Genomic DNA, 22,010 nt, shown 5'->3' with positions numbered 1-22,010 from the left:
GAGTGTGTTTTTTTTCCTGTTTTATTTCTCCTCACCTTTACTACTGGCTTTGAAGCGATGTCGCCGGAATATAAAACAAGTGTGGGTGAAACAGATGCGAACGAGAATATGCTGCACTGACAGGCCTGTTTGAGGAGGTCTTTAAGAAAAAACACAACTTTTTCTACCCGTCGCCTCACTTGCTTTCATTTTCACCTTTAACCCTCGAAATTCCCCTTCCTTTCCCCCCCCTCCTCCCTTTCTATCTTCTTCTCCTTTTTCAGCTTTTACTCCCTTCTCTGCCTGTCTCACACTAAACTCTTACATGCTTGTTCTCGCTCCTGCATTGCCCGTATTTGGGCAAAGGGGAGCCGAATGATGAACTGTACAATGAAAGTGCGTCCAGCCTCCAATCGCCCTCCGCCTCCCCCTCCCCGTTCTGTCGCAATGGTTTTATAAACAGGAGAGAGAGCGAGGGAGAGGGAGGCAGAGAGGTAGGGGGTGGGGTATGCTAAGATGTAAAAATATATATATATATATATATAAAAACATGTCTTTGTCACTCAGACAGAAATGCCGACTCAGTTTTCTGCCTTAAACCATGTTTCTTTCTTTTGTTCTGTCTCCTTGTCTCCCCAGCCAGTGGGGTTTGTCAGTTTTGACAGTCGATCAGAGGCGGAGGCTGCTAAGAATGCCTTGAACGTAAGTGTCATGCCCTCGTTGTGCTTCAGCTCAGCTCTAGTGTTTCTCGTGAAATCTCATCTTTTTTTTTTACTGCCTTTAGTGCAAATGTATTTGAAAAGGGGGGAAAAGCGTTTTCTATCGCATGAGGAAAAAGCAGAAAAGTGAAGCAGCGAAGGCAAATATATCACAGCTGCTCTAAAATAGCGTGTGTCTGAATGTTTCTGTTTGAGTAAATAAAGACTTTTTTTTTTTTACTTTAAGCTCTGCGAGGGATCCTGCAAGGTCAGAAGAAAATTAGCTGTTCTTCCACATAAAAATAGAAGATATTGATCTAGGGTTTAATTTTAATCTCTCGTATTTCAGAATGTGGCTCAGTAGAAAGCCTTGATGAGGCAGACTCTAATAAAAAACAGAGCTCATCTTCTCACGCGGTTTTTATTCGGCTCTCTTGAAACAAAGTGTATACAGACAGTAATGAACGCCGCCTATCTCCTACACCTTTGTTTTTCCACTGTTGTTTTTGTCTTCACCATGCACCGCCCTCCTCCGATTGCCTCTTAAGTTTTTGTTGATGTCTTTATCAAGGCAGCAGATCACTTTAACGGCCCTCCTCTAAAGTGGGACCGTGACAGCACGAGCGATGTGTCAACTTTCTCAGATGTCGAGATATTGGTGCTCATCAAAGGCAGAGCAGAGAGTTGAAGAAAGGCTAAAAATTATCATCTTATTATGAGCCGACAACAGCGAGACTGTTTCCGTAGAAGGGCTCAGTGGGGCTGAGAATTCAACGCTGCTCTTGTTTTTCAGGGAAAGCTACATCCCGGGGGGTCATATGGAGATAAGCCAGATTCTGCAAACATCCATCTGCATATTGAAATATGGGAAAGACGCAGAAAACTGTGGGAGAATTTGGGGATTTGTTTCCTATCACGGTAGCTCTCTTATATTCCCTCCAAGCTGTGAGTCTCGAAAACAAAAAACTGAATTACCTCCAACAGTCAGAATCAAAGCTCTACGTGGAGAAGGTGCTATAAAAAGACATTTCGAGGTAGATATTCAACACATTTCAAGCAGAGGTGTGCTCGGGCCTCATTATAGCCATGTAGCTTATTACACCTCTGCAGCCTCTACTGGCAGAAGCCGCGAGTGCGCTGAGCCGAGGCAATCCCAGTTAATTCCCTCCCCTTCATGACAAGAGTCATCCCTCGCTTGTTTCAGCTTTGCTTTGCCCGAGCCTGCAGGGACGAGCCGAGAAGCCCGTCCTCGCTGCTTCTCGCTCGTTTGCTGCCGAGAACTCGCACTCCCCGCTGCTTTTCTCCTCCGCTGATCTGACCTTCGTGCTTTTCTGTATCGTTTACAGGCAATCAAATGAGGTTAATTTCAGGGCGTTTATAGTTCCTGGTAAAAATGTGTCCAAGGGGAGTAAATGAGTAGCAACTTTGACGATGCCACATTCCTGTTGTTTTTTTTTAATCCCCATATGTGGAGATATTTGATGAAGATCTGATGGCAGGGCAGCTTTTTCCTTTGGCCTGTCGTGAGCAGTGGCATCTCAAGAATTCGCCAAAATGTTTGGCTCACTCTAAGCGGTGATGCCTGGCGTATGTCAGGGTATTTGATGTCATGGTATTAAATTACAATGCAGTTCAGTGGGGAACAGAGCGAGGGCCTTGTGGCTTGTCTGCTTGTGTTGTAAATGACATCATGCGCCAGCCAGGTTTGTGTCATCAAGTTTTGATTTCCCATTGCATGTGTCGCTCAGAATAAGCCAGCTTCAAAGGCTAAACAAATGAAAACGCTCTCGTCACGCCAAGATTTCAGCAGTAAACTGTATTGTGAAATTCAGATGATGAAAAGTGGACAAAGTGACAATTCCAGATCAAGCTAAACAACAGATAACAAGACAGGAAGTGCAGCAGTGGAAACTGTACGCATTATCTAATAAGTGCTGTGGGCTAAATTAGTCTGCTTCATCGCTACTTAAAGGCACAGGGCAGCTCGTCTGTCAGTCACTCCCTATTATTTGTAACATCATCGCTTCACTGGTGAGCAAACTTATTTATTTGGTCAGCCTCTTTAATGCACGGTTGCCAAGCCAAGGTATTAGCTGTTGCATATTTAACATCATAAAGCGTCATCATGTGCTAATTTCACTTCACTAAACCTTCCAGGAAAGCAAAAGACAGATAAGAACGTTATAAACAGCTCGTCTGTGCATATATTTCGACTGGGAGCAGTGTGTGAGAAAAAAAACATTTTCAATATGGAATTTGGTCGACATTTAAGATAAGTTGAAACCAAATGCAAGAACTGAAATATCCATTGTCCCAGTTTACTGTCTGTGCCACAACAACCTGTCTACTATTCCATTATATTAGCTGTGGAAATGAACTTTTCTTGATTTAATCATAACAGTAAATCTGATTATATGCAGTTGTGTTGAGGAAATATTATTCCTCAACACAACTGCATATAATAATTAAAACATAATTCAAGCACCCCTGAACATAAGATATGGCAGAACTCAGATTTTGATTAATGCAGCGGTCCCCAACCTTTTTTGCGCCACAGACCGGTTTAATGTCTGACAATATTTTCACGGACCAGCCTTTAAGGTGTCACGGATAAATACAACAGAATAAAATGATACGACCAAGACAAAAACTGTGGTATTTTATAAATATAATAACAAGCGCAAATTCGCTGTGTAATTGTGTAACTTCATTAGCAGCGTCCTCCTGAAATGTGCCAACAACATTGAGAGTAACATCCTCCTCTCTGCCCCTTAATGCTCTCTGGTCACTATGGTAACGTGTAAATATTTCTTTCAAAATAAGACACACAACTACAACACAGGAAAAGACCCAGGGAAACAGAGTTAATGATAAAAACCCTGAAAACCATAAATTTCACACCGGAGCCTCAACTCTCGCGGCCCGGTACCAAACGACTCATGGACCGGTACCGGTCCGTGGCTGGATTAATGACTCATCACACCTGCTTTCAGTTCTAAGACATGGATACAATCACACGGCTAAAATGCTTCATATTTCCTTTTGAAAGATTTGTCCATATGCATTACCCCTGTCAGTGTGCTCCCTCAGTTCTGACTCACCTGTCCTAAAAGCTTTCCACTAAACAATATTTGCGCTAACATATCTGTCTCATTAATCTCAGGGGGTACGATTTGACCCAGAGATTCCCCAGACTCTGCGGCTGGAGTTCGCCAAGGCCAACACCAAGATGGCCAAAAACAAGCTGGTTGGCACTCCCAACCCCCCACCTTCTCAGCAGAGCCCCGGGCCACAGTTCATAAGCAGAGACCCATGTGAGTACGCCGACTGTTTACCCGCCTGTCGCTGAGTTTGTCTTACTTTCACATATTGTCCGTCTGCATTGCTACTTCCTCTGGCTGTACTGGACTGGACAGCTGTTTCCTTTTAGGATATTTTTTTGTAATCGAGGTGCTTTTCTGTGCTGTTGTTGTAACTGTGCATGAAAAAGAGACTGTTGAGTCTGCTGGAGGTCTCTTTCATTGAATGCTGTTTTGTTTGCCCCTAAATTAAACATTTACGTATCTGTCCCTCTGTGAAACGTTAATTTTGTGCGGGCGTGTAATGCTGTTTGTCGTTGTGATGTGTTAACTGATGATGTTAGACTAGTGATTCATTAACAGAGCATGTTTCAGCTTTAACCGTTTACTCTAATAACTTGGACTCAAGGTCTTCAAGTACAACGTGTGTATATAATTTGCTAATGCAACTTTCCACCTTTTTTTTTCTTTTTTCTTGTGGTTAAATATTTTTCCAAGAGTTAAGGATTTTGAAAGAATCAGCTATTGATAGTTAAACATAGGCCAGCTGTGGTAGTACATTCTTCCTGTATGACCAAGTTGCTTTTATCTTAGATCGTTTTATTTTTTTATAGCTGGGGAAAGGGTGTGTACATGAGGCCCCGGAGGAAAATGGAAGGAAACGATTAATGAAACCGTGACGTAATCACTAGGAGAGAAATTGCTGTCATTTCCTGATAAGAGATGTTTAAACCAGCCATCTTTGTGATCATGCTTGGATAAATGGTTACCAGGAGACATGGAGAGCACAGGGAATGCTCCTCGAGATTATCTGCTAATTATCCAATGAGCTGCTGTGTTTTTTTTCCTGCATTTTTAAATGTTCACCCACTCTGTACGACTCAGCACCGTCTCCTAACTCATGCACCGATGCTCGTTTTTCACAGTCACTTTGCACTTGACTTAGCGAGTAAATCATGATGTCTGACATTGTTTCCTCTCAACCTCTCCTAAAGTATGAAATCTAATCATGTAGTGTGAATGACCGTTCTCAGATACTGTCAAGGTTTTTGCATAATACATGTGCATTTTGAATTGATAAAATTTCCCCTTGAAATTTTTAATTTGTGAAACTAAAGGTCCTGCATTTCAGAAGCGACTAGATAGTAACATCAGTGGCTGATGGGCATCAGTTTTCCTGGCTAAAGTGATGACAGGTCCAGCTATCTATAAATAGCTAATGAAACTAATGTTAGTTTACTGCATTGGTTAAAAGAAACATCTTTCGACCATACTGGTTCTGTAAAAGGGATTTTAAATATTTGTATGATGATTTATAGTAAAGACATTTTTCTAAATACTAAGGCTAAAAATCTCAGGGTTAAAATTTCATAATCAAACAGTGTAACCTAAGGCTACGTTCACAATAATGTTGTAAGTTAAGCAAGGCTTTCATAGGTACTGTTGGCTAGCGATGATAGAGCAGAAACGTCATCAAGTTCAGCAAAAAGCTATAGCAACTAGCTATAGCAAATAAATACTGTATTTATTATGAACAGCTAATATTAGCTGTAGCAATTAGCTATAGCTAATAAATGCCATATGTATTAGCTGTTAGCTTTCCTAGCTAATTACTTGTTCATGATGCTTGAGTTAAGATGATCATTTAGATCATAGTTATGTCTAAAACATAACTATATTTCAGAGATGAGCAACCTCTTAACTGATGTAAATGATCCTCTTGCCTCAAGCATCTTAACAGCGTGTTTTCCATCACTGGAACCAGACTATCTTGTTGCTATAATATGGAAACACTCATTTGTAGGAACGTGTATATGAAGTTTAGTGGTGGCTGATAGTATTGGGTTTTCTAGCTGCCTTTGATAGCCTTGAGCATTTTAAGCAATGCTGGGTTAGACATGTAGGTAGTAAAGCTAACAGCTAATTGCTGTTAGCTTTTAGCTTTCCTCAAAGGAGAAAAATATTTTTTCTATTACAGAAAAATGAATGGAACATTCTTACTCCAGCCTGAAGCAAACCACTAAAAAACTCAAAGTTATGTAGACAGTCTCTGTCTCATGACAATAGTTGCAAGCTGCAAGTTTAGAAAATAAATCTTTCTCGGCTGTATTGACATGAAATAAACACAGATGTTACTAATGTCAGTAATGAGGGCATTGTTCTGTTTATGTATGCAGCCTTAATTACAGTGAGTAGTAACACCTGTGTTTCTTCAGGAGGTATTAATCAAAAAGAGAAAATAAAATCATTTTGCGAAAAGCCCGACCACCTCATCATAATTAGATCACGAACAAAAAAGTAAACTATTATTCTCATGTATTTTGAGGTTATTCAATACCTGAATGATCCTTAAACTTTAAAGCTTAATGTAGCCTTTAACAGCTCCACATAGTTATTTGGAAGGTGGAACTATGATACAATATTTTAGATATATGTAATGTGATTTCAGTTTCCGTTATTGTAACAACAGTATTTACCAACCATATTACATAAAAGTAGCTGCTGTGAAGGTCAGTTGTGTAGAACGGTATTTGGGCTAGTTTTATTTGCGTAGCTATTTTAAAACTTATCTAAATGAACTCAAATTTCAGTGATTGTCAGGACTTACAATCTTTATGCATAGAATCATCTCGTTAATCTAACTACTTCAATTTGTTCCAAAATAAGGTTTTAAAAAACTTGGAAGTTTTACTCCTGCCTGTAAAAAACCCTTTTTCTGAGTGTCTCTGTCTGTCTCCCAGTCTCTGGTTTAAACAAGAGGAAGTGACTTCAGACAATTGACATTCCCCCAGCGAGCACCTTCACAATCACCACCATCACCGCCACCTCCACCCTGTCTCTCTAGCCACCCCACCCATCCACTTGCCACTCTCCTCACTCCACTCCTCCTCTTCTTCTTTCCACAGATGAGCTCACAGTGCCTGCTCTCTATCCCAGCAGCCCAGACGTGTGGGCCTCATACCCGCTGTACCCGGCGGAGCTGTCGCCGGCCCTTCCACCCGCTTTCACCTACCCCTCCTCGCTCCACGCTCAGGTAAACCCACCTCCCCTCCCCCACCGCCACCGCCGCCTCAGTCACCTAGCCCACCTGCTGCCGTCAGCCCTGTTATCACTCTCTGCTTCATCCCACAGATGCACCTCAGAGCACACACCACCCATTGTCACTGCTAAACACAGTCATGTTTAAATCAAACGTCTAATGATTCCAGGTCAATGTATTTTTTGGGCTGGGGGCTTATTTTCCTTATAGACAACGAAATATATACCCAGCATCACTCAGTTTCATCAGTGTAAACAAGCTGCTTCTCTATAAAAGCATCTAAATACACATTTTCTTTGGCTGCAGGTTTTCATGTTGACTTTTATTGAAACATTTTCAAGTGCAAACATATTAAAAGCTGCTTTTATGTTTAAACTATCGCCTCTGAAATACTGATGAGTCATGTTCATCTGCTGCGCCAGTAGCACAGTGAAGGCAGAATTTTGGTATAATTTAATTGTTACATTGGTGCTGAAATTAGTGAGTTTATAAATAATTGAATTGTCAGTCCATTTTCACCAACCCTTCTCAGCGGAGCTGTTACCCGATCCCAGCACCTTCCAGAAATCGAAGTAAACTTAACTGTTCACCTCACTCTCAAACTGCATGTCATATAATGGAGCCTGTGGGTTGGGCTGAGTTTTAGGAGGTCCAAGCAGAAAAATAACTATTCCACAAATTCCAAATGATACTTTTTTAAATCAGTAAAAAATAAATTCCTCAAACTGAAACTGATTTGTTCTTTTTTGGACTAAAAGCCTGAATGTATCCATGCATTCATACAGGACGTTTTTTAGACACTTTGAGGACCTCATATCCACATATCATTTAGAATCACCAGTTAACCCACTGTGTATGTCTTTGGACTGTGGTACGACCCCCACACAGAGAGTACATGCAAACTTCACACTGAGAAGTCACAGCTGGTTTCAAATCAGACACCTTCTTGCAATGAGATGACAGTGATAACCATAGCACCACCAGGTAGTATAAAATAAAGAATTCAACACCAAGATAATGTTAAAAATGGCATCGCAGGACACAGTTTTCAGATCTTGTAGCTGCTTAATCTGCACAGCTAAAAACTGCAGCTGTACAAAGGGTTTGGATCATTTTGCCGTCATCTACCTCATTAATTACAGCAAATCCTTCTTTTCCAACCAACCATGATCCAGTTTATTGAGGTCTTCTAATCTGCGCAGCTCTGCTGTGAGTTCATGTTAAAGTTCATTATCGATCTCTTGAAATTCTTCTCATGAAGACCGTTTGATGCAGGCAGGCCCTCATGCAGTCTTAATGCCACGCATACAGTATGTACTGTTTTTGAATGCAAGCTCTCACTGCTCACTTTGCAGTGTTTCAAACTCAAAGTGTTATACAGTCATGTGGTGTTGCTTTTCTCTGCTCGAGGGAAAATTGAGCATTTCCACTTATAATATAGATACTAAGGTTATTTAAGTATAAAGGCCTCTGGGCAAAAACACTTGCTGAAGCTCAGATGATGTCAGCATTTGAAATGAATGCAAGAATCTGCCTAGCTGGCATTTTTCCACATGCATCGAGTATATTCACACCAGTGGCGGCTGATAACTGAAAAAACGAGGACAGACTAGAAAATCAATTCATGTTATGTTATAATATTTAGTATATTTCCATTTTCTCGTGGTGAAGCAGTAAAACAGTGCCTTGCAAGAGTTCTTAAAAACAGTGTCTGTGCTCTGGTTGGGAATGATGTATCTATTATTTGAAGCCTGCCAGCTTTGGTCATTTTGAAGGAACTGGCCCTTTAAATGGACCAGAGGGACAGACAGCAGTGTGTATTTCTGTGAAGCCCACAATAATAATACACCAAAATAATTAGTTAACTAATTACCAGCCTACATATTGCCATGTTTTCATAGTTACTGATGTTTAGAGTGGTCAAACGTGTGCACATTAGTGATACCATAATCACTACTGCAGATACGGGAAAACTGGAAAAATAATAATTATGACAAGAAAGATGTTTTTGATTTTAGGGAGTCAGTTTATTCCAAACCGTTTAAGCAATGAGGGCTAAAGCTGTGCCATCACTGCAGAGCTCTCTATCCTTTGCCCAGCGGGATCCAGTCACTCCAGTCCAAATCTATTCCCTATGCTAGTCCTTCATGGTTGCCTTAATGTTACCGCTGGCTAATGCAAGTAGCTAGCTACTGCAAGTAGCTAGCTACTGCTTGATTTTAAAACAGAGAAATGTAATGGGAAAAAATTCTATATGTCCTCCACTTTTTTCCAAAGACCCAAATCAAATGTCATGAAGTTAATCACGTTTGTACAATATAGTGGAAGAGATCTGACGACTGAGTGGAAGAACACAGTGTCAGTGTTTTACTGTGGATGTTCTGGCTGAGGTTGTCCTCCTTTAGAGCATCATGCTACGTGTTCTGCTCACTAACAGAGTAGTAGGAATGAAGCCAAAGTGTATTAAATTAATGGAAGAGGTCCCGCCCTGAGGACGTCAGACTCAGTGGCGAAGTGAGGCAATAATTCAGGCTGGGACATCATCTCTCAGACTACTCTGTACATGCAAACCACCAGACTGCTAATTCTGCTGGCTTACCCTGCCTCTGTTAAAGGAAACACAATATGTGGCTATCAGAAATCACATCTAACCAAGAGAATTCTCTTTAATCTTATTATTGTGATGTTTAATGAGGTTTTGAAAATAAATAAATAAAACTACTTATGTCAATTAATTTAATTTTTTAATTGCAAGTAAATTAAAGCTGAAATATGAGTGTAATGAGTGGAGATAATCAATAACAATAACAGTAAAGACGCTAGACGAAAACAACAATGATTAGGATACTATGAGTAAGAACGAGCCATTGTAATACTTTTTAAACACAGATACTCTGAGTTCAAACAATTTTAAAACTGAGGCATCAAACAAAAGTACAAAAAAACCTTCACACACATTCACTGAGACTGATCTTGAGCTACAGCAGTGGAGCTTCTGCTCCTAACTGGCAGCATTAGCCACTTTTAGCTGCATCGCTTTTTTTATTCAATTCAATTCAGTTTTATTTATATAGTGCCAAATCACAACAACAGTCACCCCAAGGCACTTTATATTGTAAATACAATAATGCAGAGAAAACCCCAGCAATCAGCTGACTCCCTTTGAGCAAGCACTTGGCAACAGTGGGAAGGAAAAACTCCCTTTTAACAGGAAGAATTCTTCGGCAGAACCAGGCTCAAAGAGGGGAAGACATCTGCTGTGACAGGACAAAAGAGCCCCAGAGATTAATAATAACTAATAATTACCTGATTTTTTTTTTTTAATTTTTAAGTGTTTTACATTATTTTTAACATTATTAGTTATTTGGCTTGCAGAGAGCGACAGAGACTGCGAATACTCATTTAAATGCATCTTTTTTGTGTGCACCTACGTACCTGAGATAGCGCACATCGAGTCGTATATTCATGTCAGGCCAGTTGACTTCCCATCATCCATTTCTAACCCCAATGACCCCACACCGACTGACCCGCTGCCTCTTCCCTGCAGATGTCACTTTTGAGACTATCTGTATTTGTATAATTCTAAATATTATGATCGCAGTCTCCTCTGTGGCCACGACTGAGCCGCCTTCGACGCACACATTCTGACACGTGCAAAGTGATCGTTGCCGTGTGATGTTGCAAGATGGTCAATCTACTTTCTGTTAACATGAGCTCACCTTTTAGGCTCCACAGTTTCATGTTAATATGTGATTATGTGTGTTTAGATTCGTTGGCTCCCGCCTGCAGATGGAACTCCTCAGGGATGGAAGTCCAGGCAGTTCTGCTGAAGTATGTGTGAGTAACAACACACACATGCACACACACACTCGTGCGTACACATAGTTCACTGCCCTGCTGCGTCAAAGAAGTGTACATACTCTGGTGTGAAACCTCTTTTGTAAATGTTATGACACTTTGCATAAACAGGAGTAGAGTTATCTTAAACACATGTCAGGAATATCACGGGGTGTTACTTCACACGTGTTTACCTCTTTTGGTCCTCAAACCTCACAAAACCTCCATCCAGCTAGCTGCCAAACTAACCAGCTAATTAGTCACGTTTCCTCTAGTTGACTTCAAAAAACAGACATACTAATCGCTAACACAAGTAAAGCCTGTGGTTTGATGAAACCACACACCTCACATGTGATCATAGGAGATGAAAGGTGCGATCTAAAGGGGAACTCCATTATTTTCCCCACTCTGGTCACAAGGTACAGAGGGTCGACTTTTCCCATTGATGTTATGGTTGATCTCAGGCATCAAAAGCAGCAAGTCAAACAGAATATACAATGAGTGCCAATGCCAACGTTTAATAAATCAGACCGAGAAGAGCTTTGCAAATATGACTAAAATGCTAATGCTAACTGCTTTGAAAGGCAACACAGTTACAGGGAAAGTCACTCAGTTCTTTCACTACTTGACTACAGTTTTGAGACATTTAACCTGGCTATTTCTGTTCTGTGCTGCTTTTTACATCAGCTCTACTCCAGCCAAAGTTCAGAAGAAAATTTACAAGATTTAAACCATTAATTTGAAAAGTAAAGTCGAGTGCTCAAACTGTCTCTACCAAAGCTGCTAAGCTATTGTTCCCCTGCTGTTTCAATGTTATCCATTCACAGAGGGAATAAAGCTCGAGAAAAGACATGTGAAAAGCTTAATATGTGTTGACACGTGAATCCTTTAAAACTTTAAAGTAAAGCCCCTACAATAATATGAAGGAAACCCCAACAATCAGACATCCCCTATGAGGAAGCGCTTTGGTGACAGTGGAGATGAAAAACTCTCTTTTAGCAGGAAGAAATCCTGAGCAGAACTAGGCTCAGGGAGGGGCGGCCATCTGCAGCAACCGGTTTGGGGTGATGGGAGGGAAACAGGGCAAGGTATCCTAGTATCCTAGATAGTATTTAGAGTACAATGGGAGACAAAGCCATTAGTTGTCAGGCTCCTGTGGAACCAGCTCCCAGTATGGATTCAGGAGACAGACATCTCTACTTTTAAAATTAACCTTAAAACTTTATTTTTTAATATAGTGTATAGTTAGGGCTAGAACTGAATCCTCAGTTATGATGCAATAGGCTGCTGGAAGTGTTTCATCACTCACCTTTTTTCACTTTATGTGTTTAAACAGCACTCTGCATTTAATTAATAGTTAATATTAATCTCTGGCTCTCTTCCACAGCATGTCTTTGTCCTTTCTTCCTCCCTTCATCCCCAGCTGGTCCCAGCAGATGGCCCCGCCCCTCCCTGAGCCTGGTTCTGCTGGGGGCTTCTTCCTGTTAAAAGGGAGTTTTTCCTTCCCACTGTCGCCAAAGGGCTTGCTCATAGGGGGTCGTATGATTATTGGAGTTCTCTGTTTTCTCTGTATCACTAGGATCTTTACCTTAGAATATAAAGCACCTTAAGGCAACTATTGTGATTTGGCACTATATAAATAACACTGAATTGAGTTAAATAGAACTGATCTCTGTCTTTGAAGCAGCCATTTCGAAGGGAACTGGATCTGAAGTCCATTGCACACAGTTGTGTTTCATCCTTAGTTAATGAGGATCAATTTTTTTACAATTTCAGGACAAGCTTCAGGTTTCTGCAGTGAAATAGTTCTAAGATATGATTACAGTTTTTCTATGGAGGATCAGAGGAAATTAGACCTGCCTAGCGGAAAGACGGCTGATATTTATTATACTTGTGTGTGAGGGAAAGTTTATTATTATGCACCCGCTCTTGCATTGCTATAATAAACACAGAATATTGTTGTGTAATGTTGTTAGTTATATAGCACAGATATTAGGTGCTGTTTGTCATTTTGTCAAACCCTGGCAGGATGAAATACATTTTTTAATTTAAAACCCTGTTTTTGGCATTTCTGCATTCTGACAAAGTGCACAGTGGAGAAACATAAAAAAGATGGGGCCGAGGGAGACGGAGGACGTGATCCAAAAGGTCGTAAATGCGAAATATTCACCCAGAACCGCTGAGGTACCTGGGCACTGCTGGAAGGGCCGTTTTTATGAATCTTTATTAAAAACTGATTAGCGTGGGATCTTTATTTCAAATAAATTACAGATGACTTAATTTTAGTGGAGCGGCAGACGGTACACAGGGCCGTTGGCTTCTAATAAGTGCTTTGATAAGTACATGAGTCAGCTATAACCACGCATGAGCAATGCAGCACGTGCTCTTTGCTCGGGGGTTCAGACAAACTGAACGCTGTTGTGCTTGCAGAAAAACAAAACCACAAAGCAAAACAAATCCCCTGCTAGTCTGTGTATCTCTGTTGGCTCTGACTCTGTGTGTGTGTGTGTGTGTGCGTGTGTGTGTGTGTGTGTGTGTGTGTGTGTGCGTTTGTGTGTGGCGCCAGTCGCACTGTCACCAGTACCCTCCCTTCAGTCTCAGGACAGGAAGAAACATGTTGCCCCAACCCCACAGGGAGTCAGCAGGGAGTGGGTGGGTGGTGGTGGAGGTGCTAGTGTGGAGCCTAACATTCATCAAGCTGTTGATTGGTGCTACTCCTCCATCACCTCCTTCTAAGCCTACATCATAGCTTACATGTCCATTTCTTGACATGTAAACATGCTGTGTGAGGAAAACGAGCCATTTGAGTAATTTGGACGTTTCTATGACTTCTTCTCTGCCTGCGGTGGGTGGGGGGTGGGTGGGGTGTACAAAAGAGGAAGGAGGGAGGGGCTTGGAGGAAATAATTACTTCTCTATCAAACCAGAAGGAAGTCGTTTGGCTGGTCAGGCTCCCCCAGTGGATATTAGGCCTTGAGTGAAACAACAACGACCCCACATCCGGCTCACGGTGGAGGGCAAAGTGCAGCCGAGACATCCAGTCAGAATATTGTTATAATTACAGGTGACTGATGCAGGAGCACACAGATTATGCAGTGTGCAGCATTACTACATGTTCAAACATAAAGCTTCAGACAGACAAGCACACACAACGATATGCAAACAAAAGAAAAGCTTCGGTTCATCAACATTACAGAAGACCGCTCACGTTTGCTCGCATCTATTCACGCTGATACTTTTTTGATTTACTTGCCTCGGCTTTAAGGGGATTTGTTGTTGTTTCTTTCACTCCAGTTATATTGCTTACAGTATTGCCTGATTGCTTCTAAATAAACACTTTAACATCTTCCCAGAATCACTAAACACAAATTTTTACGTGGGACCTCTGAAGGTTTCTTTCCCTCGACCCTCAATCTGGTTTCTAGAATGACATGTTGCTTTCCTAAACACAATCCTAAACCATGTGATAGGTGGGGAAGCAAGAATATATATTATATGCATGTGTATTGCAGCATAATGCAAGCTACAGTATTAATTAAAATGATAGAAGAGATGATTTTGCAGTGGACAATATCAGTCTCATAAATAAATCTATTAAGAGTAGCTTATGTTACACATGTGCTACTTGTGTTCATAGTAGAGCTGCAGGGATATTACTGATGCTCTAAAACACATCTCCCCAGTAACCATGTTGCCATAGTAAAACTGAATGACACTTATGTTGCTCAGTGTCTGCCTTGTTGAGTTAACCTTACTACTGAAGGCTGCCCCTGACATTTTGCATCTTAGCAAACAAACAGTTAATCCATACAAGTCCTTGTGTCTTTAGGCCTTCGTTGCATTTCAAATAAATGCAGTCAACTTGTACTGAAAGCTGGCTGTGATGAGGGTATAACTGATTTGTGCAATGTAATCTGCTGGGCAGAATACTTGTGAAATATTTTTAGTTGCATGACTACAAGAATAAACTTGAACAGAGGTTAGGGAAAGAAGGCGTCTGTGTTGCACCACTGTTGTGCAATCTGTCTGATATTGTCTTTAAAAAAACAGCAGAAAGGACAACATTTGTGAATTTGTTGCTAAAGCTAACTGGGTAAACTTGAGCGATGCACGCTCACAAAAATCCACAGCTCTGCGGTTCAGAGAGGCCTGTGGTTGGTTGCTACTTGTCAACGAACGGAGACCACTCACTGTCTGAGTATGCGACTTAGGAAGCGTAACTGCAGGCCTGAATGTGGATGTGTGAACAGCTGGAAGTGAGGTAGCATTCAGCCGTGACTGGTAATGAGTTGTCCTAATCACCTGGCTTCCTGCCTCTCTAGGAAAGTGCTGTTTAAAAAAAACTTTATTTACAGCACCTCATACAAGTTTAAGCAGCTACTGGTTTTTATTAGACACTTTAAGTTTTTGTTCTTGTGATTCCCCCAGGAGGCTTTGTCTGGTCAGTCGTCTGGCTGTTTGTGAACCTGAACTATATTTGACATTCGTGCTCTGGTCTTAGGTTCCAAAGACAACCTAATAGTGGACATTAATGCCCGGTGAACTGGAGGGAAAGGTAATCCGGATTTTCCATCTGACAAGACATGGTGAGGGAGTGTAGGGGGGTGTAAAACCCCTATCATGCATGCCTGTGTGTGACCCTGAAAGAGACAAATGTGTGTGTATGCAGCCTGGCTGCCTGCCTTCAGGAGCTTTTTTGGCCAATAGCCTGACAAAACCAATGGTTCCTGCACAATGTTGCACTAACTCCCACTGGAGGAGAGCTGAGGGCCAGCTGGGGCCCTTTCTAATAAGGAAGTGGGACTTTATTCTTCCACCCCCTGCTGACAGATGCACACACGCACACACACAAACACACACAGTGTATAGTACAGTGTAGCTGCACTGTGGCACCAGCTTGTAGGAGCTGGATACATGTCAGCAGCTGCATTCATCACCACCCAACTCCAGCAGTTATTGCTGGTATGTGAGAAACACAGCCAGGGCCTAAAGGCTTTTCCCTGGATTAAAGGGGTTTCAGACAGCGATCTTTTTCATGGCCACGCTGCGCAGGTAGAGATCTTAAAGGACCACATGGGTGTGTTTGAAGTTTTAACTCGATATTAGATATATTTTACTGTTTTTTGTTGTTGCTGTTGTTTTTTCATCATTTTTTCACAAAAACTGACATCAAGCCTGAGTTCATTTTGTAAACTGTAGATTTATTTTTTGCTTTTTGATTCATTTAAGGGTAGATACGAAAAGCGAGGGACATTTTTTAGAGGTTTTTTTTCCATCTGAAACCCAAGGTTTACAAAGACATGTTAAAAGAAGAAATTTTCCAGACATAAAAAGGAAGGAACAAAACAGTCCTCTCTTCTTCATTTGCAGCACCGTGTCAGTGATCAGTGATAACACAGGCAGGAACATTTACTACACGAAACCTGGTTGAAAATTTTTGAAAAAACAAGGAAACAACCCACACATTCACGAGAAACCGAGTCACCTCCCACACTCAGAACTGCTTGTTTACTTATCTCACATCATGCGCCCGGGCCGAGTTATTGGATGTAACACATTAAGCCGACAAATCACTAAACCTTTCCCTAATCCGCACAGACATGTTCAATGATCAACCCAATCTTTAACCTTGGTGTCTCAGCCAGAACAAATAGGGTGCTCTGGAAGTATGCGTCGCATCAGTTTAGCCAAGCGGCTGTATAACGCATCGATTGCCTCATCCCTGATTGAACACGCAATGGGGCATTAGCTAGGCCAGCCATCCCCCTTCAAAAACGCACTGTTCTCTGAACAGGGAACACTTCCTACCCCACCTCTCTTCTTTCCCCGCAACAGTCTATCCAGCTCCTCTTTCTCTTAAGGTCACATTTGGTTTAGTAATTGTTTATTGTTCCACCGAGTCCCCCCAAACTCAAATTCCTATTTTTGGTGATCCATCTGGTGTGGGAGCTTGCATGGTTGACCTTTCTCTTTGAAGTGTGGAGGTTGGGGGTTTGTGGAAGATATGGCTGTCAGGCAGACATCCTGTGACAGTGCTAAACTTTGAGCTCAAAAGACATTTAGTTTGAATGGACTGATATTACAAAATTAGTTCACAAATAAAACTGTGTAATACACGTCCTGACAAAACTCCTGTATAATATGGCTCGAGTCTTGACTTACGATGTCTTCTGCTGCTTGGTTTCGTCTCTTTTGAGCTACTGATTTTAAAGAAACAAGATACGCTACTTTTTTCAGCTGCTATTGATTTTTCCCCTGTAACAAAGAAATTAGTTACGCTGCTGCTTATATCACTGTCGTGTTACTCCACAACATTGCCTAAGATACATTTCCACATAAGTGCCAGGTTATGACACAGCATTAAACCTTTCATGTGCACACATGCCGGCATAAATCCCTGTCTTAATGTGTAGAGCAGACATATGATAGTGGGGTTTTTTTTTGGTGTTGTTACTTTAGCGTCAACACAGGAAAACCAGCCAGAAAGGATGTTACACAGAAGTGACTATAGAAGTATAACATAGGCAAGATTTCCTTTACTATGTCTGAACCAGCGCATATCTCTGTATTTGTTTAAAATCAATCTTTCAGACTGATATACGTATACAAGTCTTGAGTCACCCCTCACTTCTTTATATTTTGCCAGGATAATTGAAAACAGGCACAGAAATTTGCGCAAATATGTGCAAAAATACATGGAAATACAGTATGTAAGGAAAAAACAGCGACAAGCTTGAAATTCAATAATTGGTATGACCACTTTTATTCTTCAACACAGTGTGAACTATCTTAGAAAAGCTTTTTTAAATTTAAGTAGTTCTCCAGGCTTCTTGAAGAACATTCAAAGTTCTTCTTTAGACGTCGGCTACCTTTTGTTCTGTTTCCTATATCCTATTTCCTATTCCTATAATGAAGAAATAACTATCTTATACCCTTCAAAATTATTATCTTTGACATTTTTGTAGATTTATTTAAAGAAACAAGAACAAGTTATGTAGACAAAACTCTAGTTCGTCCCTGGATTTTTGTGCCTTTTCCATGTTTGATAGGTCAGTGTTAAATGGCTATGCAAATAAAAGAAGTGGTCAGGTACAAGAACTGGACTAAACGAGTGAAACAGCAGCCGGTGTTCAAAGAAAAACTTTGAAATACTTTCAGAAAGCTTGGAGAACTATTGCACAAGACCACTTTAAAAATGACTAGAAAGTCTGGTTCCTCAGACGTAAAATATAGAGAAATTATGGGGGGCTCAAGACTTTTGCACCACACTGTACAATCAGCTTAATTATCGCTCTGGATCCAGGGGTCTTTTGATACGTGCTCTGTAATAATGTGTTGCCTTTACAGGCAATCGGAAAGAATGGATCTTGTTCCTGGGCATGGGTCCCTTTACTGTCAGAAATGATTTCCCCTTTGTGCAACAAATTCTAAGTAATGTCCACCATGCAATCACCACCATTCAAAAGTTGTCCACCTCTCTGCCATTTTTGTCTTCGCTCCATGAGGTTAGACAGTTGTGTTTATCTATCTTTATGATTTTTTTTCTCTCTTTTGCGATTAAATGGAGAATTTGTGTAGTGAAAGTAACAAAATCATGCGATTAACAACTTTAATCATTACATTCAGGAACATCAGTGTGACAGTCACATATAATGTGACGACAGTAACGCGTAACTTTGTAGCTTCAAACATAAACGTATGTTCAATGCAGCTTAACTTTGTCATACCAGTAATAAAAGAGCTTGAGAACATTTAAAAATCATACAGTTTTGTTGGAATAAAACCAAAATTCACTCCTCTGTGAAACATCGTCAGCAGGTTTATTCCAACTGTCTCCTTTTGTGTGCTCAGGTTCCTGATGTGTGATGGTGGCCGTGGCTGGCTGTGACGGGCGTTGCCGATTGCCTCTCGTGTCCTATTAGAAACCAGGAGGACCGACCTAACTCCAGCTGCTGGAGCAGCGCACCGTCGGTGAGTTCTACGTCTCGGAACGTCACAACCGTTGATCCCAACAGGCGAGGACAAAAGGTGTAGATCGCACCTCGTCGCCCGTGTAGCGGGCCCCCGCAGGGAAGAGGGGGGATTTTGAAAGTGTAGATTTGCAGGAAAAGGTGTGAAAGTCCTTTTTAAAAAATAAAAAATACAAATTTGAGAGACAGCATCAGTCAAAGACATCCACTTGAATGAAGGAAGCAGTGCCAAACTGTACTGACACCGTGTCCACTTTCATCTGTGCATGTTTGAGGTTTGCGAAATGTTTTGAACAAATACACCAGAATTTTAGCACGAGATTGAATGTGGGTGTGGTCTTGGCATTGGATCGGGTGGGGATTTTAAAAAATCGGTGTGACTTTTACGGCTGTTAGTGTTTTCCACGTAATTCCCAGTGTTTCCATTAGCATTACGATCTTCAGCCTCACCCCGCTGTCGTTCTTTCTCTTTCAGGCAGCAGCAGCCTCATGGGCCTCAGGACATACTAGACCCCAGCCTCCATCACACATCGAGTCCCCCCCCCCTCCCCAAAAGTCCCTCCAAATCTTTTTTATACTGTTACGTAAATTTACAGGCAGCGCTTGGCTACACCTCCTCTGACACCTCCGTGAAAGGTACCAGGCATGCACGACAAAGGCGTCCGCGCTCTTTGTTTACCGACTGACTGCATCACCCGCCTAGCTGGTCTCTCGCTCTGCATCCTCTACGTGCGGGTGTAAAGCCGACCACCTAAAAGGAGTGCAAACGTTGTTTTATGCAGCCACTTTGCAGACGCCCGGAAGTGTGGCTAAAGTGCTACTGAGTAATGTTATTATATGACTATAATTATTACTATTCTGTATATCATTCATATTAATGTTATTATGATTATGAAATTACATGTTGAAGCATGACTTTGCAAAAAAAAAAAAAAAAAATAGAGCGTGAGAGAGAAAACAACGAAAAAACAATGCTGTACATTTTTAGATATTTTAAAGAAATACAAAAAGGTATTTTTGTAATCAAGACGATGTTTGAAACGGTTTTGTTTGGGTTGATTTATGTTGTGCTAAATCGTGTGAGGACGTTTTATACCTTTTCTTTTTTTGTTCCCTTTGTGTTCGGTGCCATTTTAAAACAACAAGTCGCCCTGCTATACCAAAGCAGTCCTGCCAGTTTGCTATTGTCTCTGCTCCAAAAGGAATTTTGATTCGCTCATGTGTCCTTTTTTTTTTGTCCGTCTGTGGCGTCTTTACCCGACTAGACGAAACACAGAAGTCTTTTGTCTGAAGCGATTTAACGTTGAGTGACAAAACGCACCTGATCCGGCTCGTAGTTTGGCTGTTTGAGGTAATCAGATGTGTGAAAAGAGGCACTGACAGGAAAAAGCCATCGCCGGTGGAAGGTAGCGTGACCCCAATGTCACGTATAGCGTGATGGCAATACTTGGCAAACTGAGCCCTGCTATAATTAGGAAATCGCTCCTTCGCTGTGTAGCAGGAGGACAGCAGCACAGTATAGAGAAACAAGACCAAAGGCTTTTTTTTCCTTTTTTTTTTTACACTGGAGAGCTATCTAGGCTAGTGGTTTATTCCATTTTTGACTACTTTTGTAGTCCTCAGTCTGATTTCTTATGAAGTATGACATTATTTTTGCAGCATGTCCCTTTTGGTGTCACTCCAAAGAGCCACTCTGCATCTGAAAGGATATTCACTTTAAGCGATTTGTGTCTTCTGTCTATTTTTAGGGAGCCGGTGTGATTCAACCTGCTTTTGTAAAGTTTGAATTTACATAATAATGATTGGAGTGAGATGTATAAAAAAAAAGAAAAGATAAAAAACAAAACAATCTTTTGTAATCTTGCAATAACGTCTTTGCTGTATGACATATCATCGAGTGATCATATTTCTGTGACATCTTGACGCCAAAATCTTCATTCGTTAATACGAAACCAGTCTCCGAAGGCCAAGTCGCATTTCACGCCGATGTGACAATCAAACGGCGTGAGGAGACGAGCGTCCCCCGTGATGTTTAGCCCCTTTGTGTACAATTATATCGGACTGGTTGAATCATACAGTAGTCAAGTGTTTGTAATTAATGATAATATGCATCATATCTATTAAATCAGCTGAAGGTTTTGGTTTTTTTTGGTTTTTATTTTTGCTTTTACAGACATTTTTAAGCCAAGTGTGGCACTCAGATTTATTAGAACAAGTATTTATACAACGTGCGTGAATGTTGTGTGTGTTTTTTAATGGGTGTTGTCTTTTTAAGGTTCATAGAAAATGCCCATCATATAATTCAATGTAAGTATTATTGTAAGTTTAATTGTATTTTCATTTGGTAAAAATTTCTAGAGCTTTTTTCTTCGTTTGTATCGGTCTGATTGGAGCATACTGTATGTAACATGTGAATACTGTTTTACCTGCATAATTCACTGTGAAATCCAGAGAAGAAGAAGATATACTCCTCGAACGAATGGGCCTTTTGTGTTTCGCCAGCGGTACGGTACAGAAGTTCCTGAAAAACAAATAAGACGACCCCCCCCCCCCTCCCCTTTTGTCAGTGACAAATCATTTCTTTACTTGTTTCAGTATACCGCGTGTGTAGCTGTGTGTTCAGTGCATGTTCACGGCATGTGTGTGTGCGTGTTCTTCTTTTTCCTTTTTCCTAATGCATACAGTACTGTTGATATTTATGTACTTTAGCCGCTGTAAGGAGAAACTGTATTTCAGTGAATTGCAGAGGTTTGTTTGTTTGAAACAAAAAAAAGGAGATGATCAAAATGAGACGTTTTTATGAAAATGTTAAATGAAGACATTTCAGGCCATCTGCCATTAAAGATTGACATTATCTGTGCTGTCATGATTACCTTATTTGTTCAGAGTGTGCATGTTTTCTGAAATGTGAAGACACTGATAAAACTCTGATATATATACTATCATATATAGAAATGACCTAGAATCACAAGGCACTTCATTAGGTACGCTTTGCTAGTACTGGGTTGGACAGATGGGGGTGGCACAGATCGATCAGTGTGCTGGAAACATTCCTCAGAGATTTTTGTCCTTATTCATCCAAGGGGATGAAAGCATCGCACAGTTGCTGCACATCCATGATGAGAATCTCCTGTTCCTCCTCATCACAAAGGTGCTGTATTGGATTGAGATCTGGTGACTGTGGAGGA

The 22,010-nt window shown here is 41.0% G+C and overlaps 1 protein-coding gene across 4 annotated transcripts in view; it reads left to right on the top strand.

Moving 5' to 3' along the window:
• Positions 1 to 21,678, top strand: part of LOC100690851 (RNA binding protein, mRNA processing factor) — a 38,965-nt gene extending 17,287 nt beyond the window's left edge. Inside the window, exons 4-9 of one of the 4 annotated variants that reach the window (XM_005468250.4) lie at positions 619 to 681; positions 3,841 to 3,991; positions 6,883 to 7,010; positions 10,784 to 10,847; positions 18,704 to 18,823; positions 19,298 to 21,678. In XM_005468250.4, coding sequence (XP_005468307.1) covers positions 619 to 681; positions 3,841 to 3,991; positions 6,883 to 7,010; positions 10,784 to 10,846 — 405 coding nt within the window. In that variant the 3' untranslated portion in view covers position 10,847; positions 18,704 to 18,823; positions 19,298 to 21,678. Of the gene's footprint in view, positions 1 to 618; positions 682 to 3,840; positions 3,992 to 6,882; positions 7,011 to 10,783; positions 10,854 to 18,703; positions 18,824 to 19,297 lie in introns of all 4 variants that reach the window. The other 3 variants (XM_003450335.5, XM_005468252.4, XM_005468251.4) reach the window with 3 other exon arrangements.
• Positions 21,679 to 22,010: the final 332 nt, after the last annotated feature.

The sequence above is a fragment of the Oreochromis niloticus genome, linkage group LG3 (assembly GCF_001858045.2).
Source record: "Oreochromis niloticus isolate F11D_XX linkage group LG3, O_niloticus_UMD_NMBU, whole genome shotgun sequence".
Classification (NCBI taxonomy): domain Eukaryota; kingdom Metazoa; phylum Chordata; class Actinopteri; order Cichliformes; family Cichlidae; genus Oreochromis; species Oreochromis niloticus.
Note: the sequence above shows the minus strand (reverse complement) of the source record. Positions and strands in the feature narration are given on the sequence as shown.